The following is a 21,521-nucleotide window of genomic DNA, read 5'->3' on the forward strand; positions in this document are numbered from 1 at the left end:
TCCGGCCCCCCACAAGGTCTGAGGGACAGTGGACCGGCCCCCTGCTGGAAAAGTTTGTTGACCTCTGAGATACACTATGTCTCATTGGAAGATGAGCAGGTGGATGAAACCGTGATGCAGTAATGAGTGTGGCCTACAGAAGCCATTGGCATCTGGGTCTGCCACAAGGCCTGATCTCCATATTTGTGTGGCCTATTATTTCTGATGAGCAGCTGTTTTAGGTTAGCGGGCTGACCGGGAGCAAGACCTGTGACCATTGCCCAGAATGGACTACAGATCCTTGATGTGTTGGAGTGCTTTTAGCTAGGAGCTGTGGGTCACAAGTGGTGTTGTGTCACTTTCTCTTCTAGGTCTGTCCTGGAATAGAGGCAGACTGTGTTGATCTGTCTTTTCTCTTCACTGGGTGGCTATTGCAGTGTATAAGGAGTTTATTTGCATCTGTTCCATCAGTTATGACGGATAAACTCCTTGCTTCCTCAGCAACACACAGCTGCGGGAGTGTTTGTGGTATTCTAGGGTACGTTCTCAGCTCACAGGGGGCAACAGTGAGGTCCAATAAGTCGGGCAAGCACCTTGCAGAACATTTCCCCCACCATGAGAATCCTCTTCCAATATACAGGGGTTCTGTGGCAGGTGAGTGTGTGATTTTCAGCAAAAAGGTAAATGTGGAATGGGTTCCCTCATGGCAGAACATTTTTTGAGATGTGTTGCTCTAGCCTTCTGTCTCTCTGAAGCATCGGCTGACTCATGTCTGCTTTTCTCCACACCCTCCCTTCTAGATGGATCCAGTACAGAAAGCAGTGATCAACCACACTTTTGGTGTCCCCAACCTACTCAAGAAAAAGCAGTTCATCTCTTGTAATATTTGCCACCTCAGATTCAACTCTGCGGTAAGGCATGTTCCTACGGGAGCTGGGACAGGCGGGGGGGCGGGGCGGGCAAGCCTGGCGTGTCTGGTGGGAAGGAGGCCCACTCCACACCCCAAATTCTTCAGTTCCTTGGAGTGAGTAAGGAAAGAGAGCCTTGAAAAGGATACTGGGGTGGCTTTTGGAGACCATTTCATATGGATGCTCCATTTGTGTTGGCTTGGAAAACAACAGTTTGCCAACAGCAGCATCTTGTAAACAAAAGCACATGCAAGACAAAAGGCATTTGCAAAACACTGACAAAGTTAAGCTTCTGACGAGTCTCAGTCAGATGCTAACTGGTCCAGTTGAGTAGGAGCCACAACTTGAAAATACCCTAGTCGGAGTCAGACTTCCTTATAAATCATCAACATTCTAACTTACATTTGTAAGCTAGCTTTAGAGCACTAAAAGTAGCTCTCGTGTTACTTTGGCAGTCTTCCCAGCAACTCTATAAGGTAGGTCAGTAATATTATTAACCCTTATTGCATATGGGAGGTTGATACTAAGGCATGGGTAGGCAAACTAAGGCCCAGGGGCCGGATCTGGCCCAATCGCCTTCTAAATCTGGCCTGTGGATGATCTGGGAATCAGTGTGTTTTTACGTGAGTAGAATGTGTGCTTTTATTTAAAATGCATCTCTGGGTTATTTGTGGGGAATAGGAATTCGTTCATTTTCCCGCCCCCAAATATAGTCCAGCCCCCCACAAGGTCTGGGGGACAGTGGACCAGCCCCCTGCTGAAAAAGTTTGCTGACCCCTGCACTAAGGGGTCATCCACACTTCTGCTGCCCCGCAGCTTCTCCCTGGAAAAACGCATGGTTTAGCGTTGTATCACAACAGCGTTAATCGGGTTTTCCGTGGCCTGCCCTTTGTTCCGATTTAGCACTAAAGAGCGGGTTTTTCTAGGGGAAGGCAAAACTGCTTGGACTCATGCTTTTCCAGGCACAGGGACAACCCTGTGGACAACCCCTTAGATAATAACTTGCTTTAGGGCATTTGTTGCCTTTTGTCAATGGCAAGATTTGAACTGGGGGTGTCCTCCTGACTCATCTCTCTTTTCACCACGCGTCCTGGGACTTGTAATCCCAGGCCCAGATCCCCGGAAGGAAATAGATATACTCCATGCGTTTTTGAGAGTGACTGCCTCTGCTGCCACTTTAACACGATGCCAGCTTCTGGCCTTCGAGGAAGAGAGCAGCAGAGGAGATGGCGGAGTGGAAAATTGAGGCGAGGCTGTTTGCCCTCCTCTGTTTCACTCCCCAGAATTCAAGGGCACTTGCAGAGTCAAAACACTCCTGCATCATCTTACGCTCTTCCAGCCATGCGCTGTTATTTAGCTCTGGCGAAAGGAAGGAACTGCAGCAGCGAGGGGAACCAAGGAATATTCCTACTGCCAGTAGGCCACAGTCGACCTGCCAGTGCTCCTTTGCCCCTGTAAAAGCTCCTGGTTCAGGGTTTCTCCCTGGTCTTCTAATAAGCCACAACCCGGCCTTTGTGTAGCTTTTCCTCTCCCTTTTGCTTTTCCTTACCCTAGACTGCTCAGGGGCGGGGGTGGGGGGCTCACAATTCAGCTATGTCACTTTTGGCTTTATGGTGATTGCTGGTCATCCAGCAAAAGCAGTGTGTCTCCTTCTTGCCTCACCCTGCCCCACCACTCTCTCTCACACACTCCACCCCTTGCTTTTTGCTATAAGCCTCCCGTTTTATACCGTGACAACTTTCACCCCTCCCTCCCTCCCTCCCTCACGCTGCGCACCCATATAATTCAATTCCTGGCATTGTTCACTGCCTGGCAAAGTGGAGATAAGGCACATTGCCCCTGATTAAATGCAACCCATTGCTTGTTTCAAAAGGAGCTTTTGGGCAAAAGGAAATAAAAATGGGAGGCGTCATAAACGAACGCATACGGCGAACAGCTTCAACATACAAAATAAAGTAACATAGCTAAATCTATATCCTTTAGGAGGAGGAGGAGGAGGAGGACGTGACTGTCAGCTATTGTCACTTCCTGGGGTGCATGTCTAACATGCACTGTATGCTCACAGGCGCGCAGGCCAGAATATGTTTGTGTGTGTGTGTGTGTGTGTGTGTGTGTGTGTGTGTAATAGGGTATATTCTTTCCTTTATCCTTCCCCACCTTTCTGTGGGAAGGTTGAATCAATTAGCACACACTTCATGTCCCCCTGCCTGTGCGATGCTGATAATATTTTTTTTAAAAAAAGACTACAAAAGGATACTGAGTGACCACCCTCCCCTGCTCCCCCCCCCAAAAAAATGCTTGTGTGTTTAGCAGTCAGAGACAATTCTCCCCATTGTCGCCAGAATGAATAGCTCTGCGGCAAATTCATGGAAACTTAAAATCCAATCTGAATTAAAATGAGGGTGCTGCTTGGCGGTTCGTCCTCGTTTGCATAATGTTTGAGGTAGGAGGGGCTGTTGCCAACCCCCTTGCACACAGATTGAGGAGGCAGGCAATGGGGAACTCTTCCGAGCGCCAGAGTTTCCTACCACTCCCCAGCACCCACTCTAAAATGTTGTGGGAAGCAGCCCTAAGGTCACGTGTTATGCTGTGCTCTTTAAAAAAAAAGCAAGTCTGGGTCAATTTCACTTTTGGAGAGTAAGGACTCATCCACACTTCTTCAGGTTTCCTGCCGATTGGCGTTTGCTCTGATTCAGCGATAAAGAGTAGGTTTTTCCTGGGAAAGCGGCTGGGCAAACGAAAAAGCTCTCGGGCCCATGTTTTCTAAGTGCGGACAAGCCATGGCACCCTGTCAGTTTTGTCTCCCTCTTCTGGACCTTTCCTACTTTTCCCCCAAAGACATTTCCCTCTAGGGATGGGGAGGGGATGTACACAGAATTGCATGTAGGGATTAAATACTCAAGTTTTGTTTTTGCTGCCTGTGGTGCTCTCCAGCACCCCAGAAGGAATGGGTGACAGGTGCAAGATAAATAAATCCTCCTTCTAAGTGTAGTTCCACCAGCTAAGGGCTCATCTGCACTTCCAGTTGTCCTACTGCTTTCCTCCAGGAAAACCCTCTGGGTACCGCTAAATCGGAGCAAATGTCCATTGGGTTTTCTGCAGATTGACTTCTGCTCCGATTCAGCAGTAAAGAGAGGGTTTTCCTGGGGAAAGCGGCATGGCAAAATGAAAACCGCTTGGGCCTTTGCCTAGAAAGCACGGGCAAACATGAAACCTCGCGGACACTTTCTAGGCCCAGGACAAACAGAAATGTGGACGAGCCATAGACTTTCTTTGAATTTATGTACAGTGGTACCCCGGGTTACATACGCTTCAGGTTACTTACGCTTCAGGTTACAGACTCCGCTAACCCAGAAATATTACCCCGGGTTAAGAGCTTTGCTTCAGGATGAGAATAGAAATCGTGCTCCGGCGGCGCAGTGGCAGCAGGAGGCCCCATTAGCTAAAGTGGTGCTTCAGGTTAAGAACAGTTTCAGGTTAAGAACAGACCTCCAGAACGAATTAAGTACTTAACCCAAGGTACCACTCTACTGTAGAATGGCCTTTGAAACCACCTTTCCCTCTCTCATCGCTCCATATTTGCCATCTCGCAGAATCAAGCTGAGGCGCATTACAGAGGCCACAAGCATGCCCGGAGACTCAAAGCCATTGAAGCAGTGAAAAACAAGCAGAAGACTGTGGATGGCAGCGGCAGCCAAGAAAAAACAGCTGCTGACTTTGACACCGCGCTAGACCTCAGCGGAGACACCGGCCACAACAATGCAGGTACCAGTGGTGGCCCACAAAGCCCTGTCCTCCGTCCTGCGTGACGTTCTGAGTTTGTGGAAATGCTCTCTCCACTTCTTGGAAACTGGGTGGGGTGATAACCTGGACGCATTTTTAAGGCAATATAAGATGGTATGTGGGGGTTATTTAGTTAATCTTGGTCAAATTAGACCTGGCGTCGAACACATCCCTTTGCCTCCCGCCACAATGGGAGCTAGTGTGCTGTCATGGGTAGAGTGCAGGACTAGGATCTGGGTTCAAATCCCCACTCAGCCATGAATCTCACTGGGCAACCTTGGGCCAGTCACTCACTCTTGGCCTAACCAACCTCACAGGGTTGTTGTGGAGATTAAATGAGGAGTGGGAAGAACCATGGAACCACCTCGAGTTCTTCGGAGAAAAAGGTAGACTATAAGTGCAATGAATCATAGAATTGTAGCGTTGGAAGGGACACTGAGGGTCATCTGGTCCAGCCCCCTGCAATGCAGGAATAATCCACTGTCGCATACAGGGATCGAACCTGCAACCTTGGCATGATCAGCACCATGCTGTAACCAACTGAGCTACCTAGAGAAGTTCATCGATAATAATAAATAAATACAATGAGGTAGGGTGTCATTTCCCACTGAAAATCCCTCCCCATGCACTGCTAGCCATTTCAGAAGGGAAGCAGCAAATAGCAATGAAGGAGAGATGATTTTCGGTAGGAAAATGGCATTGGCAAATTGTTAAATCTCTTTCTCATCCACCCACGGTCCTGATGTGCAGTGGGCCCTCCTCTGTGCAGCTGCTATTTTGGATATGGGAGAGGGAAACTGACACCAGACCTCCTCTAGAGTAAGTGTAAAGGTAAAGGACCCCTGACAGTTAAGTCCAGTCGTAAACGACTCTGGGGTTGCGGCGCTCATCTCGCTTTACTGGCCAAAGGAGCCAACGTTTGTCCGCAGACAGTTTTTCCGGGTCATGTGGCCAGCATGACTAAGCCGCTTCTGGAGAAACCACAGCACTGCACAGAAACGCCATTTACCTTCCCTCCAAAGCGGTACCTATTTATCCTTTGCACTTTTACGTGCTTTCGAACTGCTAGGTTGGCAGGAGCTGGGACCGAGCAATGGGAGCTCACCTTGTCGTGGGGATTTGAACCGCCGACCTTCCGATCAGCAAGTCCTAGGCTCTGTGGTTTAGACCACAGCGCCGCTCACTTCCCCTAGTGTAAGTACTACATCCCATTCTGGGAAAAGCGGGTCTCCCTTGGAGAGGTCATTCCAGATATGGTTGAAAAAGCCCCTGCCTCACCACCAGAGGCATTCCGAGGGGCTGGCGAAACCGGTCTCCGCCAGGTGGAAGGCGCAAAAATCACCTGCCAGGTGTTGGAGTCTTCCCATGACACCTGGAGTGCCCTCCTCCCTCCGACTTAGCACTCCAGCACTTGCTTTGTCTGAAGAAGGAATCTGCCAGCATCTCCAGCAGGAAAAGCTGCTGCTGCTGCTGCCGCCGCCTCCGGAGGGAATGGAAAGGGATCCTTGGAGTGTGTGGCTTTCAGGCAGAGAGCAGTGTTGGTACCCCATCCTGCCCCAAGGAAGTGTGTTCCTCCTGTCCAGGCAGCCTCACCTGCTTCTCAGATTTTTGGGGGGCAGGGAGGGGCACCAAGAGCTCAAGGAATCCTAGGGCTACCTCTGCACACCACTGATCAGCTTTAGAGGGCAGCTTCAGTTAAAAAGAGGTTACTCTGAAGAAGGATTGTATCTCAGCAGTAGAGTACAGTGTACAGTGGTACCTTGGGTTACATACGCTTCAGGTTACATACGCTTCAGGTTACAGACTCCCCTAACCCAGAAATAGTGCTTCAGGTTAAGAACTTTGCTTCAGGATGAGAACAGAAATTGTGCTCCAGCAGTGTGGCAGCAGCAGGAGGTCCCATTAGCTAAAGTGGTGCTTCAGGTTAAGAACAGTTTCAGGTTAAGAACGGACCTCCGGAACGAATTAAGTACTTAACCCAAGGTACCACTGTATCTGCATTCCCAGGTGTAATTCCCAGCATCTCCAGGTAGGACTGGGAATGTCTGGTCTGAAATCCCTGGAGAGAGCACCTGCCAGTCATTGTGGACAGTACTGTTCAATATAGGCCAATGTTCTGAGTTCCTATGTTCCTGTCTCTGCGGTGGCCAAGGTCCAGTCTAGAGGAAAAAAGCAGGAAGGGGGGAATCTGCAACATCCTCCAAGGGAAAATAAAAACGTTTCATTCTCTTTTGTTAGCACAATCCAATGGCCTGCTGGGATTGAATCAGCCGGCAGCAGAGCCCTGCAGCCTCATCCTGATGTCCCCTGTTGAGGAGTCACCTGCCGAGCTGGCTGGCGGAATCCTGTCCCTCGTCTCCCCACCTGTTTCGGAGCCGTCGGAAGGAGCTCCAGACACTGCAAGTGTGTCGTCATCGTCTGCGGCGCCTGGAGCGGAGACTCCAGCCACTGAACTGGGCAGAAGCACCAGCTCAGCGCCAGACGCGGAGAAAGAGGGGAAGAAGAGCAAGCAGCACCTATACTGTCCCACTTGCAAGGTGACAGTTAACTCTGCCTCTCAGCTCGAGGCTCACAATTCTGGTAAGAAGGAGCCCTTTGTTGGCTTAAAGTAAAGGTAAAGGGACCCCTGACCATGAGGTCCAGTCGTGGCCGACTCTGGGGTTGCGGCGCTCATCTCGCTTTACTGGCTGAGGGAGCTGGCGTTCAGTTTCCGGGTCATGTGGCCAGCATGACTAAGCCGCTTCTGGTGAACCAGAGCAGCACACGGAAACACCGTTTACCTTCCCGCCGGAGAGGTACCTATTTATCTACTTGCACTTTGATGTGCTTTCGTACTGCTAGGTTGGCAGGAGCAGGAACCAAGCAACGGGAGCTCACCCCGTCGCGGGGATTCAAACCGCCAACCTTCTGATCGGAAAGTCCTAGGCTCTGTGGTTTAACCCACAGCGCCACCGGCGTCCCTTGTTGGCTTGTATCAAGCTAAATCCCAGAAAAGCTGGGGCCAGCCTCCACATACACGTATGTGTGTTCGGAGCCGATTGCATGCAGCCCATGGAGACTCACTTCCCCCTCTGAAATGTGTTTGTCCAGTTATCTAGCTACTGATGATGGGTGAGTGCTCATCCCATAGCAGCAGTAGGAGGGAAGATATTTTCCTCGTTGCACAGAAATAATTATCTGTACACAGCCTGAGGGTGTAGCATCCCGCCTCATTGCCCCAGTATACGTGATATCTGAGGATGGTAAAATTGCATACCTATCTTTTAAGGCCACGCTTTCTCAGATTTCCCCCCCTAAAAAGAGAAACTAAATTTTGCCCCAAGGAAACACAAATGTTGTGCTAAAATGAAAGGTTTCTAATTTACATAACTTTAGGCAGATCAGCTGATGATAAACCTGTGTTCAGAACCTGAATGTTAGCTTGGCACCGTTTAGGATTTTGTGGCATGGAACAGTGAAGGGACGATACGAAGATGTTAGCAGATAGTTGCCCAGTTTGTACACAACGTTCTTAAAAACGTTAAGAACAAACCTTTGCTTCTGCTCGTGGTTTGTTTGGAGAGAAACACAACATGGGTGTGAGTTCCTATGTAACAAACCCGACTCTTGTCTTGTTCCTATCTTATTTCCTCCTGTGTGTGGCATTGGTCAGTAATGGAAGAGGAGTAAAGTGTTTGTGCTCATTAAACCATAGTTTATTGTAATCTATGGTCTAACGTTGCATGTGAACAAGCTCAGTGGATATGGAAAATGTGACTTTAAGGCCGTGAGGTTGAGATAGTGTACAGAAACCTCCTGCCTTGAACACAGGAATCTTTTGCTGACATTGCCTCCCGGACTTTGAAATAACCACTCACCTGGTCTCCTCTGGTGAAAGTTTCCTCCAAGTGGCTAGGTAGAAAACTTGATAACAACTGCCTCTTTTTTATTTTTATGTCACCACTTACTGCGTGGTTCGGTGAGGGTGGGCTAGTAAGTTTTTTTTGGAGGGGGGCGTTATTTGCAAGGGCACTGACTGCAAGACTTTCAAATACCATTATAAACCCACAGCATGTCTAGAGGGGAAAGCTGAGATTCCAGATTCTATTCAGACAAAAAACCTCTGGCTTTTATGGCTGTATACACATTACTCGTTACTCTGGCTCCAGTGCACTCCCACTGCTGGTATTTGAAGCCAAGTACTCATGACGTTAGCCACAATTCCTAGGTATCCTGTAGTTTCTTGAGAAACACCCCTGTTTGATGTGCTTTCCCTCAAACCAGCTTCCATCTGATTGGAAAAAGCAAGCTTGCAGTTAAGCTGAATGAAGTGTGTACATTTTGGGCTTCTGTTGTGCATGTACAAATGACAGCTCCTCTGATGTGTACAGCCGCATAAAAATGCAACTTGAAACACAGTAGAGGGGAAAGCAACCTTGCTCCCTTTTAAGCCGCTGATGTGTACATAACCTATATTTCAAATCTGAGAGAGAGCAGCTTTGTACCTCTCTTCCTGTACCCTACCGTGCCAACATGAGATCTTCTTGCTGCAAGCCTTACATAATGTAGGTTTCTTTTAGCATCTCCTCCATGCCATCAACTGTTCCGCGTTGCAGGCTTGGGCTTTTTGTCATGTTTAGTAACGTCTATTTCTCCCTCCCTTTCTTCTCTCTCCCCCCCCCCCCCGGTCTCTCCTGATGAAGGATTTTTATGAACTCGGGAAGCTTGCTTGCTTCTTTGTGACTCCTTAGTTGATCCAAAGAAAAGTTGCTTTTAAATTCTATGCAGAACTTTCTCTTGGTGAGATAACAAAGGGCATCCAGCATTGCTCTCACCCTTAATTTTTCAGGCTGTCATTTTTGATGCCTTACACTTTCAAACAGGACAAGGAATTGAAATAATCAGAGTAGCTAGAAATAAACACCAAAAAAAATGTATTCATTTGGGATTTGTCTTTGCTTTCCTGTTCAACTTCAGCACCAGGGAAGATAATGCAGTTTGTGATCCCTGGAGCGTATTTGAAATATCAGTGTGATTCAGGCTTAATAAGATTAACATATATAGTATACAGCACAAAAAGAACACATAAACATATACCATAGTGTTTGTTTTAAAGAAATAATGTGTAGGGGACACTTCAGTTTTGAATTTAACAGAAAGCAATGCATAGAACTATTCCTATGTTCATAAAAGCTGGCACCAAACCATATACCCTTGACTCATGGCAGATAAGGACAGCTGTCCTTGGAATATATGGCACAGCCTACTGCTTTTTTTGAAAAAAGAAAAAAGCCAGGGCTACAAATTTAGAAATAGGCTTGGAGCAAGGGAAGGAGCTCAGAAATCCTTTGTAGTTTTCACTAACACACATACATGCCGAGAAAACTACAATACAGTGGTACCTCTGGTTACGTACTTAATTCGTCCCGGAGGTCCATTCTTAACCTGAAACTGTTCTTAACCTGAAGCGCCACTTTAGCTAATGGGGCCTCCTGCTGCCACGGCGCCACCGCTGCACGATTTCTGTTCTCATCCTGAAGCAAAGTTCTTAACCCGAGGTAATATTTCTGGGTTAGCGGAGTCTGTAACCTGAAGCATATGTAACCTGAAGCGTATGTAACCCGAGGTACCACTGTAATGCCCTACCTCAGGGGTGGGGGGCAGGATCCCACTGACAGGCCAGATCCTGAGCTCCCCCACCCTCAGCTGGCTACATTGACAGGCAGGTGGGGCTGCCCACTTGACAATCCCCTGAGGTCAGCTGGCTCCCTTTTTCCTTTGCAGCACAGCTTGAGTTAAAGCCAGGATGAAAAGGGAGAACGTTCCTCTGCAGGTGTGGTTTGGAGTCAAACCACGCCTGCAAAAGAACTCAGGGAGGCTGACCAGCTGTGACTTCAGTCCTCACTTTTGCAAGAATCAGCTATACAGTGGTACCTCAGGTTACATACGCTTCAGGTTACAGACACTTCAGGTTACCGACTCCGCTAACCCAGAAATAATACCTCGGGTTAAGAACTTTGCTTCAGGAAGAGAACAGAAACCGTGCTCCGGCGGTGTGGCAGCAGTGGGAGGCCCCATTAGCTAAAGTGGTGTCTCAGGTTAAGAACAGTTTCAGGTTAAGAATGGACCTCCAGAACGAATTAAGTACGTAACCGGAGGTACCACTGTATTCCAAAGTTCCAGACTGAGCCTTGCACTTGGCAGCAAGTTTAAAAGTGACTGGGTTCAAGCCAAGGAACATTGGGGAGAACACTTGTTAGGGTTCCTGATTGTTCTTGGTCTTCACCTCCCGTGACACTTGACATCATGTTTGACATCCGATGTGGGTCGGGTGGGCATGGCTTGGGGGGGAAATGGCCTTTGGGGCCAAATTAGGACCCCTGCCAGGTCTTATTTGGCCTGCAGGCTAGATGTTCTCCTTTTCTGTCCAGCACTCTCCTTTGCGAAGACTCTTGGCAAGGCTAAATCACAGAGTCTTTGTTTTGTTCAGCATGTAGCCACTGCTAGATGAGAATTACGAGGTCACTCGGGGAGACTGCCTAAGGTAGCACTTGTTAAGGGCTAGCATTTCCAGTGTGGCAGCAGCTGCCTTCATTCTGGTATCCTTTGACCCCATACATGCCTCTTATCCTGAAACTCCTCACATTTCCAAGACCCAAGGAGCGGTCGCTGCTTCTCCTTGAACTCAAGCGCTCTCTCTTTTTCCCCCTTCCCCAGGAGCAAAGCACAAGTCAATGCTGGAAGGCCAAGCCGTTCTGCCAAGGCGAGGCAGGGGCAAGATCCTCTCTCGAGTAGGGCACAAGCCCAAGCGGATTGGCAGCAAAGGCAGCCTCAGCATCCAAAACAAAGCCTTCCAATGCCAGGTGTGCGAGATCTTTGTCAACTCAGAAACCCAGCTTAATCAGGTAAGCAGAATGGTCCGGGCAGAAAGAGAGTTTCTCCTTCGGCTGCTCTGATTGGCCGTACTGTTATGACGTGGGTCGTGAGACCGATATTCCTGAGGCCAAAATATTTCCTGAAAAAAATCCACAGTTGAAACTTGCTGATTCAGAGCTGTGCACGGCTATTGCTATTTCCCCTCTGTGGCTGCTTTTCTGGCCTTATTTTAGGGTTTCTTCTCCTTCCTAAAGTGATCCCAGCCAGGCGGGGATCATATAAACATTAACTCAGCCATTCACATTTCATGACTTCACTGAAAGAAAACAAATGTACTTCAGAGTTAGGGCAATAATTCTGCATTTCATGATCTGAAATGGGAAAGAAGCACTTTTAACCTCCTTGGATGTTATGTTGCTCCTGAAAACCCACAGTGGAAGTAAACACGTTAGTTTTCCATTTGCCACATAACTCTTTGTTTTAGCTACAACAGACAAACATTTCTACAAACCTTCTGAGATTTTTCAGTGAAGTTTCCAGGCTGGGTTTCCCCCTAAAATTCTAGAGTTGGAGCTGTTGGAAGCAGAATCTTTAACCTGGACATATTTAGCTACCGTAATTCTGAAATTTAAAAGGATTTCCACCATATTTGAGAGCTTTTTTCAACTTCAGTTGAATAAAAAGTGAATAAGAAATACTCTAGGTGAATATTTTTTTGGGGGGAGATGGGTGTTCCTCAAAATTTTTGAGAGAGGTGATCCCCCTGCACTGCGCGCGCTCTCTTTCTTATTTACAGATTTCCCCCCAAATTTGTATTGTGGAGTTTCCACTGAAAAACAAATGGCATGAGGAAATTGGTCCCCTCACCAAGTGATAGCATCAGGTTCAAGTAAAGGACAGAGAGTAGCAATCATTTTTGACAAAGGAATAAACTTTAAAACCCAGTTGATACTGAAAGACAAGAATAGTGGATGCATATTTATTAAAGGGACAATGAATGGTAATAATAATATATATTTTTTAAAAAAACCCTGTTCTATATTTGCATCAAACTAGAAACAACTTGACTTTTGTTCAGAATGTATGGTTGTAAATTCAATAAATTTGCTGAAGGAGAAGCCATACTAGGGGGCGACTTCAACCTTAATGTACAAGGAGTTGAGCAAGGGCGCCACCTGGAGGAGCTTTTTAAAAGATAGGCAAAAATACCCTCAAACTACTACAACTCTTCCAAAAATGGGGCTTATATGATTAAAATATATTTTAAAAATCAGTTTTTGTGGGGATGATTAAGGAGGCAGGAGAGGATATATTACTTAAACATATCCTTCCTAACTTGCGCTAGCAAGTTCCATATTCTAGCAGAGTTCCAAACATCCCCCTTTTTAAATTACGCAGCGATCAGCTTGTTGCTGACTCATCTGAGTCTTACTGTTAAACATTCCTTCCTGGTAAAATCCCTTCTAATCCCTCTTTAAAAGAATAAACACAAGAATCTGTTTAATGTTAATATAAAATCAGCTTACTCACAGATTCATTCAGGTTCACAGACATATCCCTGAAGGCAGGCTTAGGTTACATAACAACTAGAACTATTCCATAAAGAAGTTAGTAAAAAGAAGAAAAAATCTAAGTGAAGGGTACACAGTACGGTCGTACCTTGGTTTTTGAACAGCTTAGTTCTCGAACATTTTGACTCCCGAACACCGCAAACCCGGAAGTGACTGTTCTGGTTTGCGAACTATTTTTGGAACCCGAATGTCTGGTGGGGCTTTGGTTTCCGAACGTTTTGGAAGTTGAACGGACTTCTGGAACGGATTCCGTTCGACTTCCAAGGTACGACTGTATTAAAAAAAGTGATGGCACTAAAACATTCTCTCATAAAACATCTGCACAGAATTTGCCTCCTTTTATTCTAAATTATGTACATTGCAATCACCTAATAAAAAAAGGTCTCCACAATTTATTAGAAAACTTAACCTGTACCCGTCCTGTGGAATGCCCTCCCATCAGATGTCAAGGAAATAAAAAAGTGATCTGACTTTTAGGTAAAGGTAAAGGGACCCCTGACCATTAGGTCCAGTCGTGGCCGACTGGGGTTGCAGCACTCATCTCGCTTTATTAGCCGAGGGAGCCGGCGTACAACTTCTGGGTCATGTGGCCAGCATGACTAAGCCTCTTCTGGCGAACCAGAGCAGCAAATGGAAACGCCATTTACCTTCCCGCCAGAGTGATACCTATTTATCTACTTGCACTGGTGTGCTTTCGAACTGCTAGGCGGGCAGGAGCAGGGACTGAGTAACGGGAGCTCACCCCGTCGTGGGGATTTGAACCGCCAACCTTTTGATCGGCAAGTCCTAGGCTCAGTGGTTTAACCCACAGCGCCACCCGTGTCCCTTTGATCTGACTTTTAGAAGACACCTGAAGGCAGCCCTGTTTAGGGAAGTTTTTAATGTTTAACGTCTGATTGTCTCCACCCACAGCACATGAACAGCAGGCGGCATAAGGACAGACTGGCAGGGAAGCCAGCAAAGCCCAAATATAGCCCATACAGCAAGCTGCAGAAGAATACGGCCCTGGCAGTGAGTATTCTGAAGGTACTTGTCACTCGAGGTGCTGACCAACTGTGCGACTTATTGGAAAATACCTTAAAAGAGCGGCTGGAGCTATGGGTTTGCTCTGGGGATCCTGGTCCCCCTTCTTGTTTTAGGTGCTGAACAGTGCAGCAAAACTTCAGGCATTGTTGTCGTTGGGAAGTTAGAGAGAGAAAGGTAGTGGCATAACATGGCAGGAGGGCACTAGTTCAGCAGTAGAGCACCAGCTTTTTAAAAAGCTGAGCAGTCAGCTTTTGAAATCACAAATGAAACCGTAGGAAGGCCGATTTTATCCACATCTTTTTGAATTCATTATTTTTGGGAGGGGATCAAGTGTTATTAGGTGTGGTGGGTGGGTTGCTAACTGTAAACTGTAAGCTGAATCTATGGTCCAAGGCAACAACAAGATTTTGGGAACATTCTCAGTGTTTTACTAAGGTTTTTAAATCCTTAACATCTATAAAGAGCGGTGCCAGGGCTTGAGTTTCCTTTGGAAGGTACAGCATGACCCTGGAAGCCAAGTCCACAATCTCGGATGTGGTTTGGGTTGGCCTTACTGCTCAGTGTGGCAGAAGTGCCCTCTGTGTATGCTCAGGAGCATTGTTTGTCTTTACTGTTATTTCACACCTTCCAGGGCTGAGCCAAGGCTTTCAAAATAGATTCTGGGCTTGGGGCCTAGTAGGGCCCGGCTTAAGTTAACTGCACTGTGTCCCCCTCTCCTGTTGCAGCTCATTGATTCACATGGTGCGTGTCTCTCTCTCTCTTTCTGTGTGTCTCTGCCCCCGCCCTCCTTCTCTCCCTCCCACAGTCCAAACTGGCTTTGCAGAAGCACCTTACGAAGACCTTGGCTGCACGGTTCCTGCCAGGCCCCCTCACCCCGGCCACCATGTGTGCTCTCCCCAGCCCGCTAACGCTCCGACCAGCTGCCGCTACCCTCTTCCAAGCTCCCATCTTTGGACCAGCGCTTTTCCGAACCCCCCCAGGCCCTGTGCGAGCGGCTACAGGCCCTATCGTATTTGCCCCCTACTAGAGAACTTTGGCACGGTTTTTTGGGTTCGTTTAGTTAACCAATGTGGGGAAGATCAGGGGAGAAGCAGTACAGGGAAGGAGGGCATCTTAATCAGGCTGTACTCTGAGCAGAGGCAAACCAGAAACCTTCCACTGCTTTAAGCGCCAATCTTTTCATCTCCCTTTCCGCCTATGTCATTGTTTTGATTACACATTGGGGAAAGAGAGTATTCCCCTCTGTCTGCCTCTGTTGTCCTCCCTCTTAGTTTCAGGCAGGCCTGCCATGTGCCAGGTTTTCCGGCATTGGATGATCTACCTAGGAGCACAACCCACCTTATCCAGGTGAGCAGGTGGAGCATGTCAAGAACATTTGGTTCATTAGAAATCTGGACATCTGGAGGTGCCATTTTACACAGGGTTACTGCCATCCAGGAACCATGTGAGATTCAGTGTCTGGGGTTTTCTGGGTGGTGAATAACTGAGGTCCAAAGAGGATGTGATGTGGGATGTACTCACCTTTTCAACAAGCAAATGTGGGGGGGGGAGGCCAGGTTTAGATGGGGGGGGGCTCTCCCCACATGCTGTAGCCCTGATCCAGATCACTTCCTGCCCCCCCCCCCGCTGCTTTTTCAAAATAAAGAAGACATGAGGAGTTCCTGTCACAGAACCTTAACGCCATGTCTGCTTGGTCCTCAGACTCTGGCATGTAGGTGAATGTTAGTATTTCTCCCTTTAATGAGAAGTGCTAGAATACCCCTGTACTACTGAAGGGATTGAGCTAGTTTGTTGAGTAGAGACATTAGAGGGAGAATAAGGGTATGCACAAAATGAGTATTTCTCATACGAACAAAATTAGTTACACACAGAGACACACAGAGAGTACAGATTAAACCCTCCCCACCATCTCAAGCCTTAATGTTTAATGTCAGATGGCAAAAATATTTTTTTTAAAAAAAAAAGTTTTCAAAACGACCAAATGGTTTTCAGATTAGGAACTGAAAAGCCCAGATTTTGGTTCCTGCTTGGGTTCATGTGTGTGTTTAAAAGAGAGACAGAGCGAATGTGAAGGAGTATTGCATAGGTTGTAGGTGCAAAATGAGCCAGAACTTTGGTGTTTTTCATTTTTTGAAACAGTATTTTTATCCACAGCTTTGGAAAGTGAATAGGATTTAGATGTGTTTTGGAAAAGGAGTATCCAAGAGCCAGGAGTTCTCCGCTATTAGGACCACTCATACTTTACATGGCACTTGTGTTTTTTCACACATGCAACAGTGTCTGGTGTCATGAGAGTTGCAGCATGTGAAGGGAAGGTTATGTTCTTTAAACACATACTGAACGTACACCAGGAAGTCATGAATGTCCCCTCAAATGTCCACGAGTGTTTAGAGATGTTAGACTCCTCTTTAATGTTTTACATATTCATGTCTGTGCAGTATGGATCATCCCCCAAAGTAGGGTTCAGTTGGACACTACTGGTTGGGGAAGGAGGTTTGTGTGAAATAGGAACGTCAGGGAGCATTTTCAATAGATCTTGCTGGTGGTGTCTGTGTGGTGGTGGATACCCAGATTTTGGCTTTTGGTTGAAGAGTTCAGAAGGTAAAAGGTTGCTCTTGGGAACAGCTTACCAAGAACCAGTTCTGATGTAACGTTTTTGCATCTATCACAGATCTTGCAGCTTATTCCTAGAAAACAATGTGAGCTGAAGCCAGATCCCTGGATACTTCAGGTTCACTGTAAACATCAGCCGCTGAGTTCCTAGAATCAAAAGGCTAGAAATAATTGTAAACTACTGTCCTTTCTCCTATGCTGCAAAATAGGATGGGATCGCCCCTCCGCTTTCCCCTGCTCTTTACCGCTGAATCAGAGCAAACATCAGTTGGGTTTTTCTGCAGATTGCAAATTCGCAATTCAGTGTTAGAGTGGGTTTTCCTGGGGAAAGCGGCGGGGCAAATGGAAAAAAAAGTTTTCAAGGACAAGTGAAATGTGGATGAGTCTGCTGTCAGCCTGCACAATCCATGCCACAGGCTGGAAGCAAGTGCCTGCAAAGCACAAAGCTCTCTGTTCCTTTAGCAAGGGAAGCAGACTGCATGCTGGAAGGAAAATTATAGGAGAGCCCTCCAGCATCAATGACTGCTTGCAAACCTTACACTGAAAGCACATGGCTGAGGAGTGATTCCCTTTTGGTTGCTTACCAGATACCACACTTCTGCGCCCAACAACGGAAGCAGGAGGTGAATTGGTAAAATGCCCTGCCACCTGGCAGGAAAATACAAACGACCTGTTTACCAAGTGGCGACAGGCGCACCCCAGCGACATTACCCCTGGGTGAACTGAAATGCAAGGACATGCACCCTATCAGAAGTTATTATTAAATTCGCCAGACAATCGTGTATTGAAAGAGTGCCCTAAAACCTAATAGCCACTTCCTCCCCTTTGATTGTCTTCGGGCTCGGTGCATCAGCAGACCAAAGTGGTACTTCTGCCACAAACTGACAGGTGCATCAAGAGAGGGTTCCAGGAGTCCTACCCACCTGGTCCTCCTTCCGTGTCCAAGCCTAAGCCTACCTTGCCACTCCATCCTCTTCACCTGTGCCCTTCTCAGCCAAGTGGTAGAGCTCCACAGCTGCTTCCCTGCCACCTCCTCGTGTAGCCCACTCCTGTCTCCGTTCTGCAAGCTGTCATGCAGTGGTCTTTCCCAGCCCTGCCACTTGAGCTCTGCTCATTGGAGGTGGCAGAAACTGAACTTGGGATGTTGTACTCACCAGGCATGTGCTCTGCCACCACCTAAGCAGTGGCCCTGCTCCATCAAGTGCTGGGCAGTTCTCCTGGCTACACTTCTGAGAAGTCTCTTCTTTACTTGGGGCACCACAGATTCTAAAGGCTGGGGGGTGCCAAACAATGAGGGCAAACAGCAAGTGCAGATGACCCTGGGCTTCATGTCCAGGTTACGAACTTCCCAAAGGAATCTGGCCTGGCTTCTGCTGGGATTCCGAACGGTTGGCTGTACAAGGTTCTGCAAAGCAGTGGCATTTCTTTGCCGCCTCGGGTGGTGATATTCTGCTGCAGAGGTTTTCAACCTTTTTGGGTCCACAGCTCCCTTGAACAACTAAATTCTTTCTGCGGCACCCCTGTGGGGGCTCAGGAGCCTAGTTATGCCACCCCTTGCCTGCAGAGCCAGGAGCCCTTCGCCCCTTTTCAAATACCATTGAATGTTCCCTTAGCTTCTTCTCTGCTCCCCTCTCCTTGAGAGTCCTCTGGGCAGCCACAGCTGTCGCCCCTGGTCTCTGAACTGCCCCCCCACCTCAAAGAGAAGTGCCTCCTCCCACTGCCCCACAGGGGCCTGAGGAACACCCCCTGGCCATCCCCAGAGGCACCATTCGCCTGGGGAGCTTATAGCCAGGGCTGCTGCAATAAATAGCTGTGCAAGCCTTTGGGAGGCAGAGACATGAGAAGGCATCAGAGGAGGGAGGGAAGGACAGAGGCTAGTGTTGTCCGTGGCACCCCTGACCATCATTCAAGGCACCCCAGGGTGCCACAGCACATTGGTTGAAAACCACTGTTCTACTGTGTTTAAGAGAGCTGTCAACAGAATTTAGTCTTATAAACCCAATAACTTGCGGCCACTCCTGAATGCAAACATATACCCAGCAGCTGTCCCGCAAGGATAATTATGGACCCTACTGGAATAAAAACAGCAAGGTTGCTGGCCATAATGAAGCAACGAGCCATTCTAATCTATGCAAAAATACTAATAGAGTGGCTCAGTTCTTCTTGGGTTTCTTTGCCTGTTTCTGGTTCCTGTGCTGTTCTTGTTTCTACTGTATGACAAGAAGGAAGCCCATAGTACGCATGCGCGCGCGCACACACACACACACACACACACAACACCATAGTTTCTTTGCTGCAGTGGTCTCCTTGTTGCAGCTTTGAAATGTACCTTCCTGTCCCAGGGGACACTAAAACCCATTTCCATTTATGGCAGACAACATCAAAAATGTAAAATAGGTTCATTCAAGAAATCAGGACAGGTTCGCCCTACTCCAAAAGGAGTTACGGTTGCTATAACAAGCATATTTAAAGTCTCAGGGTGTAGATCTCACAGGTTCATTTATGCTTCAGAGAATGCACACAAAATGACATTTCTCTTCATTTGTGTGGCTTTTGCCATTTCCCTAGCCAGTAGATGAAGCTCAGCGGGCAGCCTGCCATCTGGCAAGAAGAAGCAAGCCGCTCTGATTTGCTCCCCACTTCGGTGGCATTTTGAAAGAGGACTCTCCAGTTTCAAGAGAGACTTAGGCTGGATCTAGACGCATCAAAGAAACGTTTCAGTTAAGCGCATTGCAAACTTTGTATGAGAAATTGTGTTGGCCAAAACGGCCATCTGGTGTCACAGTGTTAGAACGCATAAACAACATATATGAAGCGTTTTTTTTCTTTGCCAGTGTAGCTGAGTCCTGGGGATGAGGACAGATATAATTTTGGTAGAGGGGAGGGGCCAATCTGTAAGCATCTTCACTGTGTTCAAGACAAGTGCAAGTCTCTCTCTCCAGTGCCAAGTAGAGTGTGTGTTAAGGGGATAGTTCTGCAAGCACACTTTGGATTATGCCAATTGGCTAGTGCCTGTGACTTCACCAAGGCACACACTCCAACCTCCAGATCAGGCCTTGTCCACACTTCCACTTGTCCACTGCCTAGAAAACAAGGATCTGAGCAGTTTCCCGCTTGACCTCTACTTTCCCCTTTGCTCCATTCATTTCCCAGGCAAATCTCACTCATTAGGAGTGCCAACATCTCTGATGAAGTCAGGTGTGAGGCGGGAGGGCACGGTTTGGGGAAAACGGACTCACAAGCCAAATTGGAACCTGTGCTATACCTAGTTAGGCCTGTAGAGATTCCCCCACACCTCCGTTAGAAGGCAGAGAAAGGACAGGTTTGGAAATAAGAGCGCTAGCAGATTATGCGAGAAAGCATGGAGAACTACATTCAGGACTGGGAGGGCTTGTTACAAGTTTGAAGAGCCATGACAGGTATACACTTTAACCTCATTTGGGGATTGAGTCTGTTTTGGTGCTAAACTGGACAGGGCACTTCTAGTTTGCATACTTTTAGAGAGGAGCTGATATGCTGGGAGCTGGAGCTGGTGATGAGAATATCACCCCTGAGAACAGGTACCCTTGGCCTCCAACCCTCTAGCAATTCAGCAGACTCTGCAAACAGACTTATGGGTGTGGGTACTATTTTTATAGTACCCACCTACCCCTTACTGCAGTCACAGCGAGTTTTCCGTAAGAAATATGTTTTTATTTCGTCCATTATTTTCGCTTCATGCGGAGACCTGTAGTCTTTCTTTGTTTATGCAATGTTAAAACCACAGCAAAGCCATGATATTCCAGCCCTCTGCTCCTAAAGTTTAGCACCAAGGAAGAACACCACCTTCACCCCATGGCTCTACATCGCCCATACAAAGAGAATGGGCCTGATTCGATTAGGGAGAAGGAAACTCACGTGTAGAACGCGAGGGTCTCCTACCTAAACTTGGACGGTGTTAACAAACTATGTTTCTGTAGCATGATACTCTCAAAATGGATTGAAAGCACAACCCCCAGCTACCACCCAGCATTCTTTATTTCCTGTTGCATCTTCTTCCGTTTCTGTTGGGTGTTACCAATGCCCTTCTGTTGTGGAGTCCCCTGAATGTTTACTTTTTTGTAAGGTTCTCAGTTTTAGCTGATGCCACCCTTCCTAATTTCAACAACCCACCAGCTTGTCCACTGGGCTCCCCTCTGCTTTTCTTTCTAAGTCGAGGCACTCCAAAGATAACGCCCATCGCTCATGTCTCTTTCCCTGTATTATTCTCAGTCCTCCTGATATCTGGCCTATCACTGTGCTTTCCGTTCCAGGTTTTACACTGGTTCAGCACTGTGCTTCCCTTTCTGGAGATACAAAGTAGGTTAAAATACTTTACTGGGCCATCCTAGGGCTGCTTCACTCTTTGGGTCTGTAATGTGCACAACAGAAAATACGTTGCAGGTACCTATATTTTTGAAAAACAATGTGGACATGTGACAGACACATATTTTAAACAGTGTGTATACACACCAGGGAGCCGCGGTCGGCGTTGGCTTCCCACTGTCTCTCTCTCCACACACTGACTCACAAGGTGTGAAGACACCCCTAGGTTGGCAAAGGAGTATGAAAACTTTTTGAGTTTCAAGCAATTCCTTATCGGGCAGATAGAGAGCATGCAAATTACCAATAGGTGAAATGTTTGCATTCCTGATAACGGGCTGTTTATTTACAAGCTAGAAAAATCTGCATTGCCCATACTGGGCTGTTTGTAAAGCTACATTCCAAAAATGGCTGGAGAAACGTACACCTAGCAACACACATCTCA

General features: G+C 47.4%; 1 protein-coding gene across 5 annotated transcripts in view; it reads left to right on the plus strand.

Annotated features, from left to right (window-relative positions):
- The window catches only part of ZNF385C (zinc finger protein 385C), a 163,577-nt gene extending 147,522 nt beyond the window's left edge, over nucleotides 1-16,055 (plus strand). For 4 of the 5 annotated variants that reach the window (XM_053362302.1, XM_053362300.1, XM_053362304.1 and 1 more), the window contains 6 exons: nucleotides 780-890; nucleotides 4,481-4,652; nucleotides 6,909-7,250; nucleotides 11,367-11,554; nucleotides 14,009-14,122; nucleotides 14,928-16,055. In XM_053362302.1, coding sequence (XP_053218277.1) covers nucleotides 780-890; nucleotides 4,481-4,652; nucleotides 6,909-7,250; nucleotides 11,367-11,554; nucleotides 14,009-14,122; nucleotides 14,928-15,149 — 1,149 coding nt within the window. In that variant the 3' untranslated portion in view covers nucleotides 15,150-16,055. The remainder of the gene's footprint in view (nucleotides 1-779; nucleotides 891-4,480; nucleotides 4,653-6,908; nucleotides 7,251-11,366; nucleotides 11,555-14,008; nucleotides 14,123-14,927) is intronic. The other variant, XM_053362301.1, reaches the window with a different exon arrangement.
- The last annotated feature ends 5,466 nt before the right edge of the window (nucleotides 16,056-21,521 follow it).

Source organism: Podarcis raffonei, chromosome 13 (genome assembly GCF_027172205.1).
Source record: "Podarcis raffonei isolate rPodRaf1 chromosome 13, rPodRaf1.pri, whole genome shotgun sequence".
Taxonomy (NCBI): Eukaryota; Metazoa; Chordata; class Lepidosauria; order Squamata; family Lacertidae; genus Podarcis; species Podarcis raffonei.